The sequence below is a fragment of the Solanum dulcamara genome, chromosome 4 (genome assembly GCF_947179165.1).
Source record: "Solanum dulcamara chromosome 4, daSolDulc1.2, whole genome shotgun sequence".
Taxonomy (NCBI): Eukaryota; Viridiplantae; Streptophyta; class Magnoliopsida; order Solanales; family Solanaceae; genus Solanum; species Solanum dulcamara.
In genome coordinates this window covers 78796322-78810666 of record NC_077240.1, presented here as the reverse complement: position 1 = coordinate 78810666, position 14345 = coordinate 78796322, and the positions used below count along the sequence as shown (strand labels likewise).

At 33.4% G+C, this 14345-nt stretch overlaps 1 protein-coding gene across 1 annotated transcript; it reads right to left on the bottom strand.

Moving 5' to 3' along the window:
• Positions 1–1092: 1092 nt before the first annotated feature.
• On the bottom strand, positions 1093–5262 carry LOC129887745 (calcium-dependent protein kinase 26-like). The gene is made up of 7 exons (XM_055962956.1): positions 4300–5262; positions 3840–3983; positions 3599–3751; positions 2926–3041; positions 2671–2838; positions 2336–2560; positions 1093–1596 (listed from the first exon to the last, which is right to left on the bottom strand). Exons 1-7 carry the CDS (start codon positions 5162–5164, stop codon positions 1474–1476), a joined length of 1794 nt encoding a protein of 597 aa, XP_055818931.1. The 5' UTR covers positions 5165–5262; the 3' UTR covers positions 1093–1473.
• Positions 5263–14345: the final 9083 nt, after the last annotated feature.

The window sequence follows — 14345 nt, the reverse complement described above, 5'->3', positions numbered from 1 at the left end:
AAAATTTTTACCACTTTTTATTACTTTGAAAAAAAATAGCAGGAGCCTCGTGCTGATAACGTGTTAAGAAATATACTAGTTTAACAATAAAAGGAAGAAATAGTGATAGAAAAATTAATAAAGAGAGAGAAGAAAATCGTGTGTATTATGTATGTGTGTATATTCCCTGCCATGCCAAAAGATGGCAATATATATAGACTAGGAAAAGAGTAAAACTAGTGGGTTGCCCACTTTCAGTGGGCCCCATATGAATAGAAAAATATATTAGTGGACAACCAAATACCACCACTAACTTTCTAACAGGCATATCAATTTAAGGATAATAATGATTAGCATACTATTCTTGATTTATTACTAATAATTAATCAGGTGAGTCCAACAAGTGGTTAAATAGCTTAGTTTAATTAAGAAACAAATTATATAGTTATAATTGACATAAGAAAGGCTCCACAAATATGGGGAATAAGAAAATGGAGTATTAAGGTGTAAACTACTCTGTTGTAGCCTCGTGAACGAACCATTCCGCGTTCATGTAAGATTTAATGAAAGATCACACCCAAGAGGGTATAATATAAACAGTCTACCCTGATGCAAACATCATCGAGTGATTCCATGAGTCGAAATCACATGTGATCTGTAGATCACACGAATACAACTTTATTATTGCTCCAAGATTCTTCATAATCAGTACAACGGGCGCAACCCGATGCAGAAAGCATATAATTAACACGACTACACTTTTATCGTTGGTCCATGATTCCCTTCATAATAAGTACATCAAATTAAAAACAGGGTAAAGGAGAATTGGTGACAAAATCTTATCTTTACTTGAAATATAACGCAAAAGAGCACATTCTATTAGTTTAACATGCAACTCGATGCACAGAGTATCTCATGTTTATGTAGGGTCCACGGAAGTCACACCCCGAAAATGGGTAATATATGCTGTCTACCTTTACCTATCCCCCCACCCCCCCAAAAAAAATATTTCCCACCCTGACACAAGCGTCAAGAGATGATTTTACGGCTCGAACATTTTACCTGTAGATAAAACGGAAACTTTACCATTTCTCTGAGACTCCTCTTTATTAGCAATACAACAACAAACCAAAAATAAAAGGGCAAAGGAGAAATCGTGACAACCATTATCTTTACTTCCTTGAAATATAATACAAAAGAGTACAACCTATCCTTTTTAGTAGTTTATATCTTCAGGACTAAATACTAACTGGCAAAACAAATAAGCTGGAATTTACTATGTCCCAGCATCAAATGATTTGTTTAAATCTGCTACACTTCTATACATCTTGAAAACATGTACCAACAAATGAAGGCGGATTCAGGATTTGACATTTATCCATTCAGGATTCTAGGAAGGGGACCTCAAGTGCTTGTAATCGGGTTCTGAATTTAACTTTCGTACATATTCAGTGAGTTTCTTAACACATAAATAGGATCTTGTATCCGCCCCTGTCAGCAAGCCACCATCGCCTCCCTATATCCGATGTTAAAATTATTTGGCAGCCGTTTCTTACCAAAATCTGCATTTCCTTTGTGCATCATGGCCACAAACTCGTTATAATCTATCCGACCATCCTGAAAGATTAGCAAGAACAAGAATTAACGCCAATAAAAAGGATATAAGTATCAATGTGCACTCAGTCAGTGTCGGATTTAGAATTTAAACGTAGTGAATACTGAAAATCATGTCTTACTTTTGTTATATATAGAGAACGACCCCAAAACACTAGCTAAGTTATGAAAGACACTTGCAATCTTAATGTTGTGTGAAGCATGAAAGCTCCAAAAGAGTATCTAATTTTTTGTTGTTTGACAAATGTACATGTTTGATGAACTTGGCCACGGACAGCCTAACGTTCGTTTTCATCAGCTGACCTTTCAACACTAGTGTCCTCAATATGTCTAAATGTATCTGTACACGAATATGTGTTTGTATATATATATATATGTATATAGAGACACTTTTCTTTGGGCCACCAAACTCTACAACTGATGAGACGGTTCTATGGAGTAAACAATTATTGGTATCTTGTCACATTCTATGCCTTCAAAATGTTCCCAAAGGACTTGCCAAAACAGAATTATCATACTTTGTCATCATTGACGACTACTCTCTAAAAACACAAGATTCAAAAGTCTTCTTTACTTTCTTAAACTCTGTGTCAAGTCAAAACTAGACAAAATTGAAACGGAAGGAGTAGTAACATTTCAAAGTTTTGTGCAGATTACTGGTTTTACACACTCTCATCGATCGATATCAAAGTTTCATGCATTGTTAAGCATATTTGGAGTGAAGAAATGCCAGAGGACTTACATTGTCTTGATCAGCTTCTTGTATTATTTCTTCCAAGTGAACATCTTCAATACCAAATTCCTCACAAGCCTTTTGAAGCTCATCAGCTGTAATATATCCGCTCCCATCTTTGTCGAAATATGAGAAAGCTGCAAACAAATAATCTTCCTTCTCGATTTTGTTGGCGTGTAACATTGCAGCTACAAATTCCCCATAGTCAATTGTTCCACTATTGTCGATGTCCGCCTATAATGTTGCATAATTTTTTAGATATTAGCTAAAGCTAAACTGCTCATAACAAGCGTGGCATAAGTTTTGAAGAAAAAACAGAAAGTAAATACATGTCTGTTACTTACAGCCTTCATCAAATCGCGTATCTCTGATTCGTTAAGATTAGTTCCAAATTTCTTAAATCCAATCTTTAGTTCATCGAAAGTAATTTGGCCACTGTTATCTGTGTCAATCATTTTAAACATCTCTTTCAAGCCAGCGATTTCCTCTTCGGAAAGTCTCTCTGCAATAACCTGCATAATAAAATGACTTCATATGTAAGTGGCTGAGCCACACGTATCGTTGGAAAATTTATGTATATGTACTATGTGTTAACCTACCCTGATAGCCATTTTCTTCAACTTGTTCATAGCAGAAAACTGTGTTAAGCGCGTAAATATTGCAGAATCGAGAGGCTTATCTGGGGCAACTCCATCAATTTGCACCCAAGGATGACCTACAAAAGTAAATATAACAATAACAAAAAAGAAACTTTAGAAAGTTCAATGCCAAAGCACTATCCCTATATTGGTAATCAATCGAATGCAAGATTTGAAGGGGAGCCTTGGAGCAACGGTAAAGTTGTCTCTGTGTAACCTATAGGTCACAGGTTCGAGCTGTGTAATGCTTGCATAAGGATAGACTGTCTACATTACACCCCTTGGGATGCCCTTTCTAATCAAATGCAAGACTTGTTTAATGATCTAATTTAAAAGACGGAGAACAAACGTGCTTTATGCAAACAACACTACGGCATTCAGACGAATAAACTTGCATAATGTAACCAACTGGAATAACAAACTACTCCACACGGAGAATGGTTTGTCTTTCTTCAATCAGAAACTTACGTCTTTTTTATTGTTAACTAAATACCTGAAAGACGCGTAATACTATAAGGGCTCATGATTACCAAAAACAGAACGAACACTCTAAGTATAATGTTCTCCTGATCACGAAGCAAATTAGTTACAGTTAGCCAGATTCTGAATAAGGTGAAGATAAATGATGACTCACATAAAACTTCATGTGCTGTTAGTCGCTTTTTGGGGTCTCTGACGAGCATTCTCCTGACCAAGTCTTTCGCACCTTGAGAGATTTTAGGCCAAGGATCTAAGTCGAAGTCAATATCACCATGTAAAACTTCATCAAATATCTCCTCCTCACTTTCTGTCCAAATATAATAAGAACATTGAGAACGTAATGGCAAAACTACGAAAAATGTGGCATCTCACGAGACATTAAAAGATCAACTTACCACCCCAAAATGGAGGAACGCCACTTAGAAGAATGTAAATTATAACTCCTGCACTCCAGATATCAGCTTCTGGACCATAACGCTTACGAAGAACTTCTGGAGCAACATAATAAGGGCTTCCAACAACGTCATCAAATATTTGCCCTGTCATTCATAACTTAAATCAATCATCTTTCAACTTATTGAAAATTTCAGTTTTGATGGACGGAATCTATTACTTCCTCTGTCTCAATTTAGTCAGTCCCAAAAAGAATGACCTTTCTATATTTAGTAACAATTTGACTTTAAAATGCCCATTTTGGATAACAAGTTTCAAAAGTCTTTCTTTTTGACACTCCGTGTCAGCCAGACATCTTCACATAAAATGGAAAAGAGTGAGTAAGAAGTAATAAAAGAAACAAGGGAAACCAAATATGTGTAGCGATATAAGTAAATAATATGAAGGGAAATGAACAACTACCTGGCTTGAAGAACATCGAAAGCCCGAAATCTATAGTCTTAAGAGGTGAATCCTCCTCCTCATTGACAAAGAGAAAATTTTCAGGCTTAAGGTCTCGATGCATCACTCCGAGAGAGTGGCAAGCTTCTACCACCCCGAGTATCGTTCTTCCAAGCTCAGCAGCCTGTCTCTCTGAGTAATGCCCTCGTTTAATAATACGATCAAAAAGCTCACCACCAGTACATAATTCCATCACAACATGAACTGCAACAGCATCCTCATAAGCCCCTTTGATTGAAATGACATTTGGATGCCCCGACAAGTGATGCATAATCTGGATTTCTCTCCTTACGTCATCCACATCTTCATCTGTCAACAACTTCCTTTTCGCAATAGACTTACAAGCATACTTCTTCCCTGTTCCTTTTTCTATACAAAGGAATGTGGTACCGAATTGTCCATGACCGAGTTTTTCCCCTAGATTATAATGCTCCTTTAGATGACCTGTTTTGGTTTTCAAAACAGAATCAACTTGTAGTCCTGCACTAGCCATCCTCTTCACATTGTGAGGCTTCCTTGGTTTTGCGTTGCGCGTCTTCTCCTCTTTCAAATCAACTGCTATATTGATCATTTCTTCTGGTTTCACCACTCTTGCATCTTTCTTGTCATCCATCACTATAATGATAACCTGATCAGTCCCTTTTACATCCGATGGCTTACTCTCAATCTTCGCCAATTCAGGAGGACTATTCTGAACAGAACTAAGACCTTCTTGGAAACTACTTTCCTTTTTCTCATACGTGATCATATCCGGTGATCGTGACCACCAAAATGAGCTGAAGAATCCATCCTTTGAGATCTTTGCATGAACACAATTATTCCCCATCTAATTGCTATTCACACTTGAACCTCAAACATCAAAAACCAAACTCTTAAAGTATTTGAAGAAGTAATAAACCATGATAATGATGATGCCTTGTTCAAAAGTATGACCTACTCAACAAAAGAAGGAAATGATAAGTCCACATCATCATCAGTGGCGGAGCCAGAATTTTAAATATAAAGAAGTAAACACACAACTAAACTAATGGAATTCAACATCAACTTACAAAAACAACAACAACATGTCCAGTGTAATCCCAAAAATGGGGTCTGGGTAGGATAGAATGTACGCAGAAAACCTTACTTCTATATACTTATATACATAAATATAATTTAAACATTATATATATTGTAAATTTTTTCGGAAAAAGGAGTTAATGGTCAACTTCACCACATAGTTTACATACTTCAGAACAAAAATCCTTGACCTTGTAAATTTTCAACTCTAGAAATTTGTAGGTACCAATTTAAGGTCAACATCCAACACATACTTCATACACTTTCAGTAAAAATAAAAATAAAAATAAAAATTGACCTTGTAAAGTTCCAACTTTAGAAACTTGAACAATTCAAAAGAGTCTAGCTTTAACAAAAGGTAGTATGTACGCAGTGTTACGCCTACCTTAAAATTCAAATCTTGGATCCACCCTTAATAAGAAAAGGACTTTTTTTAGCAAACACAGATACGAGTTCATCTAAACATAGTAACTTTGTATATGTGTTAAAGAAATCCACTAAATAAGCACAAATAAGAAATTTCGAACTAAGTAAATCAAATGAGTTGTGGTAGAATTTCAAACTCGAACTCATACAGTTCAAATCTTGGACTCGCCTCTATATTAAAAATCAAACAACATGAATAATGTTGAACATACCATATGAAATTCTGAGCTTCTAAGATAAAGATGAGATTTTTGAGAGCAATTCTTTGAGAGAAAATGTAATGTAATTTGAAGAATTCAATGAGAAATCACCTACCCTTTGAGTAATAAAGAAGAAAACTTCAACAAACAAAGTCTTTGAATGAAAATAAGAAGAAAAAAAAGGATTTTTTGAATTTGTAAATAAATAAATGCCAAGTAAAATAAATAGAAAAATAGTTTTTTTTTGAGAGGGAAAATGAAAAGGGGTTTTGGATTTACTAATTTCTTGGTGATTTTTTAATTTTATTTTTTTAAAAATAGATTTAGGAGAAAATTTTAAAATTATAACAAGGAGAGAAGAGTGGCAGTTTTTTCAGTTAAGACGTGTTTGGATGAATGGAAATAATTTTCAACTTAAACCCCTTAGGTTTTCAATAATTAATAATATTCATTCTAGTTTGAGTAATTATAAGTTATGTTGTGTTGTTTTTAAAAAATGTTGTAAGATGTTTGCTCATATCAATTTGAAAAATAAATGTATTTCTGATCTCTAGTGGACCTCTCAGTAGGATTTGAACCTAGATGAATTCTGACTATCTACCAAAGAAAAAAGAACGAATGGATCTTGTAGAATTTTATATAGTATTTCTTTTAAGTTTGTTCGACTTATACGTGTTAGAAGTCAATGACATAATATGAAATATCTGGATTATGATTCTCGATTAGATGAACTTGATTTACGTCGTTCACTGAAAATCACTCTTTAAAACTTTTGAAATTAACATGAAATGGAATACTTAAATTATAATATTGCTCTTTTAAAACATTGAAATCAACATGAAATGAATTATTAACATTATACTATTGACATTTTAAAACATTAAAATCAATATAAAATAAAATATCAAACTGATCGAACTATATATCGATAAAGTTCAAAAATCATATCATTTCGTGCAATTACATTTGGCATCTCTATTACGCTCGTCTTTTAGTTATAATTATCTTGTACAAGTCTTTTTAGCATGCGCAAATATGAAAAAATTGTTCAATATACTTAAGTAAAATGACGATAGTGTGCCACAATTTTGAATATTTTGTTTGTGCGAATCAATTCATATTGTCGTCTTTTACAAATTTGAGTGGCTTAAAGACTAGTCCTCAAAAATTGGAGGGTGTTCTTAAACTTGTCAACAAAGTTGTAGGGGTCCAAGAAAAATTATCCAAATAATTAAAAGGATAATTATTAAAAGTCTACTATTGCTATAAATAAATAAAAGAGAAAAATAGAATGAAGAGTCTTATGAGAAGTGGTAAGCCACTAAGAGATTGAATTTTGGCTTATTTTGTTTGGTTTTTGTATTCTATTAATTTAATTTAATTTATTTTATTTTATTTTAAATTTTGTATTCAATTAATTAAAGCAAGTTGTCACCGCCGGCTGCCGGCCTCCGCCGGAGGGCTTAGAGGAAAATTCACCCTTCTAATCGTAATAGTTATAGTTAATATCGGTATATATTCAGTATATAATAAATGAATAATTAATAATTATTCAATAATTTATATATGACTAAAATTTGTTATTCTTTGTTGGAGAAAATAGTCAAATGCATCCCCAATCTATTGTCGAATTCTCAACTACACACATATTAGACTATTTTAAAATAAAATTAATTTCACCTTAGATATTGAGGTGGCAAAGAAACTGTATTCACTTTCTCAAGAGAGTGAGAGGCAATTTTATTTTCATTAAACTTTAACTTTACAAGTACTTTTCCTTTCCATATTAAGTTTCTGATTATTTTTTTAAAATTATGTTACCTTTTACTTTTATTTATCTTTTCTTTTTTATTGTCTTTCTCTTCTTTCTTTTCTCTCCAACACTTCGCCCGATTTAAGTTACCGAAAGATACGATGAACTCACTTCACCGTTCAATTATCACTAATGTTATCTCCTTCCTTTCTTTTTTCAAAATAACCTTATTTTTCATTCTCACACCATTATTTTTGTCGTTGCTAGAACGAAACCCCCATCTTCTTTTTTCAGATCTAAAAATTCTTCGACTATCATTATCTGTTGTTATTGAATTTTGAGTAGTAATAGATTAAGAAATGTTTAAAATTGAGACCGACAAAGTAGTTTCATTCTAAGAAACACATTTCGTAGACGGTGACCATGACAACGAGATTAAAAGTAGCAAAAATAATTTTTATACTTCAAATCACAAATTCATTTTGGGCAACCTCAAATTCGATTTAGCAATATTATCATTACCCGTCGGATGAAACTTCACTAAAATTATATAAAAATAAATAAATAGAAAAAATAGAAGAAAAAAAGAGAAGGAGTGATGAGGAGAAGGTAATGTGCTCTTGGGTTTTATATCAATGGAGAAAAAGAAACCGTGAAAGAAAAGGAAAAGAAAAGACAAAAAAAAGAAAAAGAAAACAAGAAAGGAAAATATAAAAGGGAAAAATAGAATAAAGACAACAAATAATAATTTTTTATAAAAAAATAATATAATATTACATGACAGGGCGCGTGCAGATCACTTTTTAATACAAATTTGGGTGTGAGTTTCTGAGGGGTATATATTATACTTTTAAAAAATTCAGGAGGGTAATAGATCTCCCGTGAAGTATGAGTGTGTAGTTAAGAATCTGGCTATAATTTGGAGAGACTTTCGGCTATTTTCACTTGTTTGTTGTCATTTCTTTATGAGGTTTGTTAAGCTATCGTGTAATGTAAAAAATTATATTTTTCACAGAGCAAAACTAGGATAAAGAAATTTGATTCAATCCCTTTTGTCGACAAAATTGTATTGTGCAAATAAGATAAAAATGAAAATTATAAAGAAATTGATTCAATCCCTTTGTCGACAAAATTGGATTGTGCAAATAAGATAAAAATAAAAATTTGATATTACATCTGAATTGTTGAATTCTCTTGACATAAAAAAATATTTTAATATAGTAATAATGGAAAATGGCGTTTAAAAATTGTTTTAAATCTCGACTATGCCATTTTCAATAATAAAAAAAAAAGCTATGACTTATTAGTATATTTTTTCAAAATTATTTTTTCCAATATTTCAATTATGAAATGTTAAGAAACAATTGGAAATAAGAGTGATTGTCCCAAAAGAAACAACTAAATTTTAATGTTTGTTTCTTTACTTCACGCCAAGCTAATCCAAATATTATAGCAAAATGGAAAGTAGGTAATTAATATTTGACCAAATTCGATTAACTAGATAAGACAATGTAATTGTTGGATTAATTATTGTTACATACATTTGATTGAGTAAACAAAATTAGGTATGTACATTGTATAATTGACATGTATAAAGGTATATAACAATATTCAACGTTAAAATACAATGTACGTAATTATTGCAATGTAATTATTTAAAGGGATAATTTTGTAATGAGTATCAGTAGATAAATATTTTATTCCACATAGTAAATTAGTAATCACGAAAAAAATTACTTTTTCCCCAAAAAATTCGTGTTTAAACATTTCACTTTACAAGATAAATTGTTCTCTATAAAAATCGATTGCACATTCCAAGCTTTTAATTTCCTTTTCCTTTTGTTTCGTTTCAAAACAAATTAATTCGATTCATATTTCCTCTTTTTTATTTTAGTTTTTTTTCCCCTCATTTTTGGTGAAACTATTAGAGTGGAGAAGCAGACCATCAATAAGTACCAATAAAGGGAGAAATGTTTAAATCAAGAGGGTTTATCATTTTTAAAGTTTAAACTCAAGATGTTAGCTAAGAATAGATGAATCTTGTTCAATCGTATCATACTTCTGATAGTCACAAAACATATTGTATATGAAAGGATATTGTATTAATCGATAACCTCTTAAATTTGTAAGTAAATTTTATTTAGACATTTGAATTATTACATGTTTTATTGAGCACTTGAACATATGATAAAGTGTTTCGATTACACACTTCCACCTCAAAATTTGAAAACCTTTTGTATGTGTTTTCAAGTTTCCATTAAATGATCAACTTATCTATATTATGAACGCTGGAAGACATAAGCAAAAACTTATTCAAAATTTTAGTCATAAGTATGTAATAAAAACACTTTATCATATGTTCAAGTGGAATAGACTATAGTGCAAGTGCTTGAAATAAATTTTGGTGACGTGTTTAAGGAGCTATGTGTTGGGAAAAATGGCCTAACACAAAAATATATATAGTCAAAAATAGTAGAAATAAAATAAAAAATAATGATACCAAGAATTTTACGTGGAAATCCAAATAAGGAAAAAAATCAAAGGCCAAGAGGACATGTAAGAAATTTTACACTGGGTAGTATCGATTACAATACTCAAAAAAAGACTACCACACACTCAAAAGGAATAACACTCTTTTGATCTCCCACCTTACTAAAAATATCGCTCACGCTCTATTTTTCTTCACAACCTATTTTCTTATAGTCTATGGAATACCTCACAGCTCTCTAAATACTTTTCTCTCTGTCTGTGAATTTTGATGTATCAAATGAGGAGCTGAAGAGCTCATTTTATAGGAACTCTTCTCAGCTACCTCGCCACCCTTTTTTGACAAACAATATGGAGAAGCTGCAATTTGCAATTGCAAATTGCAGTAACTTTCGACAAAGAAACAAAAATTGGCCAGACACTTTTGACAAAGAAAAGATGGCCAGCAACCTTTCAAAAATTGGTGGGGATTGGACCCCACAAATCTCCCCTTCCAGTCTCATTCACTAGAAGGAGGTATCTTCCATCTTCTCAAAGAGAGCTCATGCCAACAAGTTCTTTGCATAATTCGAATTTGTCGCTTGTTACCACTTTGGTCAGCATATCTGCAAGATTCTCATTTGTAAAGATCTTTTCAACCTGCATAGATTCATCTTCTATCTTTTCTCGAATTCAGTGATATCTCACTTCTATGTGTTCCGTCCTTGCATGGTACATGGAGTTCTTGCTCAAGTCTATTGCACTTTAACTATCACAATAGACGACATACTCCTTCTGATGCAAGCCAAGCTCTTGAAGAAATTGCTTGATCCATATCATTTCCTTTCCAGCTTTAGTAGCCGCAATATACTCAACTTCAGTTGTAGGCAGTGCAACACACTTCTGCAACTTCGACTGTCATGATATAGCTTCTCCTAAAAAAGTAAACAAATATTCAGTAGTGAATTTTCTGTTATCAAGGTCACCTGTCATATCAACATCTGTATAGTCCTTCAAGATTGGATTTGATTTTCCAAAACACAAATATTTATCTGAGCTTCCGCTCAGATGCTTGAGTATCCACTTTACAGCTTTCCAATGTTGTTTTTCTGAATTGTCGAGAAATCTGCTGACAACACCAACTGTGTGAGCAATATCAGGTCTAGTGCATACTATTGCATACATTAGACTTCCGACGACGGTGGAATATGAATTTTTGGCTATGTTCTCTTTTTCCTCCCTAGCTGTAGGAAACATCTTCTTGCTCAACTTCATATGACCAGCAAAAGGTGTGCTAATAGACTTAGCATTATTCATGTTGAAGCGCTCCAGTACACGTTCAATGTACTTCTCTTGCGACAGATAAATCTTCCTTTCATCCCTGAGAAGAGTAATTCTCATGCCCAAAATTTATTTGGCATGACCCAAGTCTTTCATAGCAAAAGACTTATACAAGTCTTTCTTTAACTTTTCAATCTTGAAAGTATTCCTGCCCACAATCAATATTCATCCACATATAGCAAGAGGATGATAAAATCATCGTCAGAAAATTTTTGTACAAATATACAATGATCTGAAGAAGTCTTCTTGTAGCCTTGCTCTCTCATAACAGATTCGAACTTTTTATACCACTGTCTAGAAACTTGTTTTAGCCCGTAGAAACTCTTTTTGAGTTTGCACACAAAATTTTCTCTATCATTTACTTTGAAGCCCTCAGGTTATTCCATATAAATCTCCTCTTCTAGGTCACCGTGAATGAAAGTCGTCTTCATATCCATCTTCTCAATCTCTAAATTAAGACTAGAAGGCAAACCAAGAACTATACGAATGGAGGATATTTTCACAACAGGAGAAAATATTTCGTTAAAGCCAATACCCTTCTTTTGACTAAACCCCTTAACAACCAATCTAGCTTTATATCTGGGCTTCAAGCTGTGTTCTTCAACTTTTACTTTGAACACCCACTTGTTCTTCAAAACTCTCATGCCCTTAGGCAATTTCACCAACTCATAAGTGTGATTCTCATGCAAAAATTTTATCTCATATTGCATGCTAATTTTGACCTCTCATCTTTCGACACATGTACAAAACTTTGCAACCAAATACTCTTAAATGGTCATAGGAAACATCCTTTCCATACCAAACTGTATTTGGAACATTACTTTGCAAAGCAACCGCAAGAGATAAGTTAATAGCATCTGCAGCGGTCAATAAAGCCTCAACCCAAAAGGAGTTCGGTAACTTTTCTTCAGAAAGCAAACAGCTAACTCTTTCCATCAAGGTCATGTTCATCCTTTCAGCCAACCCATTAAGCTGAGGAGTCTTCTAGTGTCTAATACCTTGATACTTGCAGTATTCGTCAAATGGTACACAATATTCACCACCATTATCAGTACGAATACATTTCAGTTTCCTTCCAATTTTTCTTTCAACTGAAGCCTAAAACTGCTTAAAGACACCCAACAATTAGTCTTTAGTCTTCAAGACATAAACCCAAAGCTTTCTTGAGCACTCATCAATGAAAGTGGAAAAGTAGAGTGCACCACCCAGAGTCTTTGTCTTCATTGGACCGCATAAATAAGAGTACACCAAGTCAAGCAACTCTATCTTTCTTGAAGGAGGGTTAGACTTAAAAGAGACCCTATTTTGTTTTTCTGCCAAGCAGTGCTCACACTTTTCTAATTTAGCACTTTGAAAATCAGACAATAATTTCTTCTTGGCCAAAACATTGAGCCATTTCTCACTGATGTAGCTAAGCCTCTTGTTCCACAATGTTGAGGAGCTATCGCTCTCAACTGCATTCACCATATTGGCACAAGTAGAAGCCGTATTCCAGTATAAACCACGACATTTGTTACCACGAGCCATAACCAAGGAATTCTTAATAAGTTTCTATTTTTCACCACCATTGGTACTAACATATCTTTCATCATCTAAAACACCAACAAAAATTAGGTGCAGACGAACATTTGGTGCATGTTTTACATTGTTCAAAATTAATTTAGTTCCAATACTAGTTTTCAAACAGATTATACTAACACCAACCACTCTAGATTACCCATACTCAAGGTTCCAAAGTCACCAGGAGTATAGGAAGAGAAAAACTCTTCCCTTGATGTCACATGAGATGCGGCACCAGTGTCCACAATCCAATTTGACTCATCACAAGCAATATTTATCATATCATCATCAAGGACCGTAACAAGATCTTCGGTGGAGACGGTGGCTAGGCAATTTTCATTGCCATCTTCTTTATTTTCCTCTTTTTCTTTGTTCTCCCTTTTCAATTTTTGGCAAAACCTTTTTGTGTGTCATTTCATGCCACAATGATAGAACTCAATATTCCTAAGTGTGTCTCTGAATTTTCTTCTGCTATGTTCTCTATTTTGAGAACCACAGTTTTTATTTCTCCCCCTGGAGCCAGTTACCAAGACATTCGATGATGAAGAAGAAGAACCTTGAAATTTTCTTCTCATTTCTTCATTCAAGACATTACTCTTGGCAGAATCCATAGACATCACACCATCCGGAGCAGAATTTGATAATGAAGTTCTAAATATTTCCAAAGAGTCTAATAAGGAATCAAGTAGAAGTAAGCCTTGAATTTCTTCATCAAATTTAATGCTCATAGCAGACAACTGGTTCATGATTCCCTGAAAATTATTCAGGTGATCTGTCATCGGAGAACCATCATTATATTTTAAACTTAACATCCGCTTTATTAAGAACATTTTATTGTTCCCGATCTTCCGAGCATACAAGCTTTCAAGATGTTCCCATAGGGTACGAGCATGTGCCTCCCCCAAAATATGGTTCAACATATTATTGTCAATCCATTGCCTAATAAATCCACACACATGTCTGTGCAACAGTTCCACTCTTCATCTGTTTTATTTTCAGATTTTATAGTGATAAAGATTGGTTGATAAAAATTATTGACATAAAGCAGATCTTTCATTTTTCCCTTCTAAATGGCATAATTAACACCATTCAAAGTAACCATTCTACTAGTATTGGCTTCCATCATTTTTTCAAAAAAAATATATAACTATAGCAAATCAAAGTAAATCTTTTCTTCTGTGGAAGTTCAGACTATGCTGCAA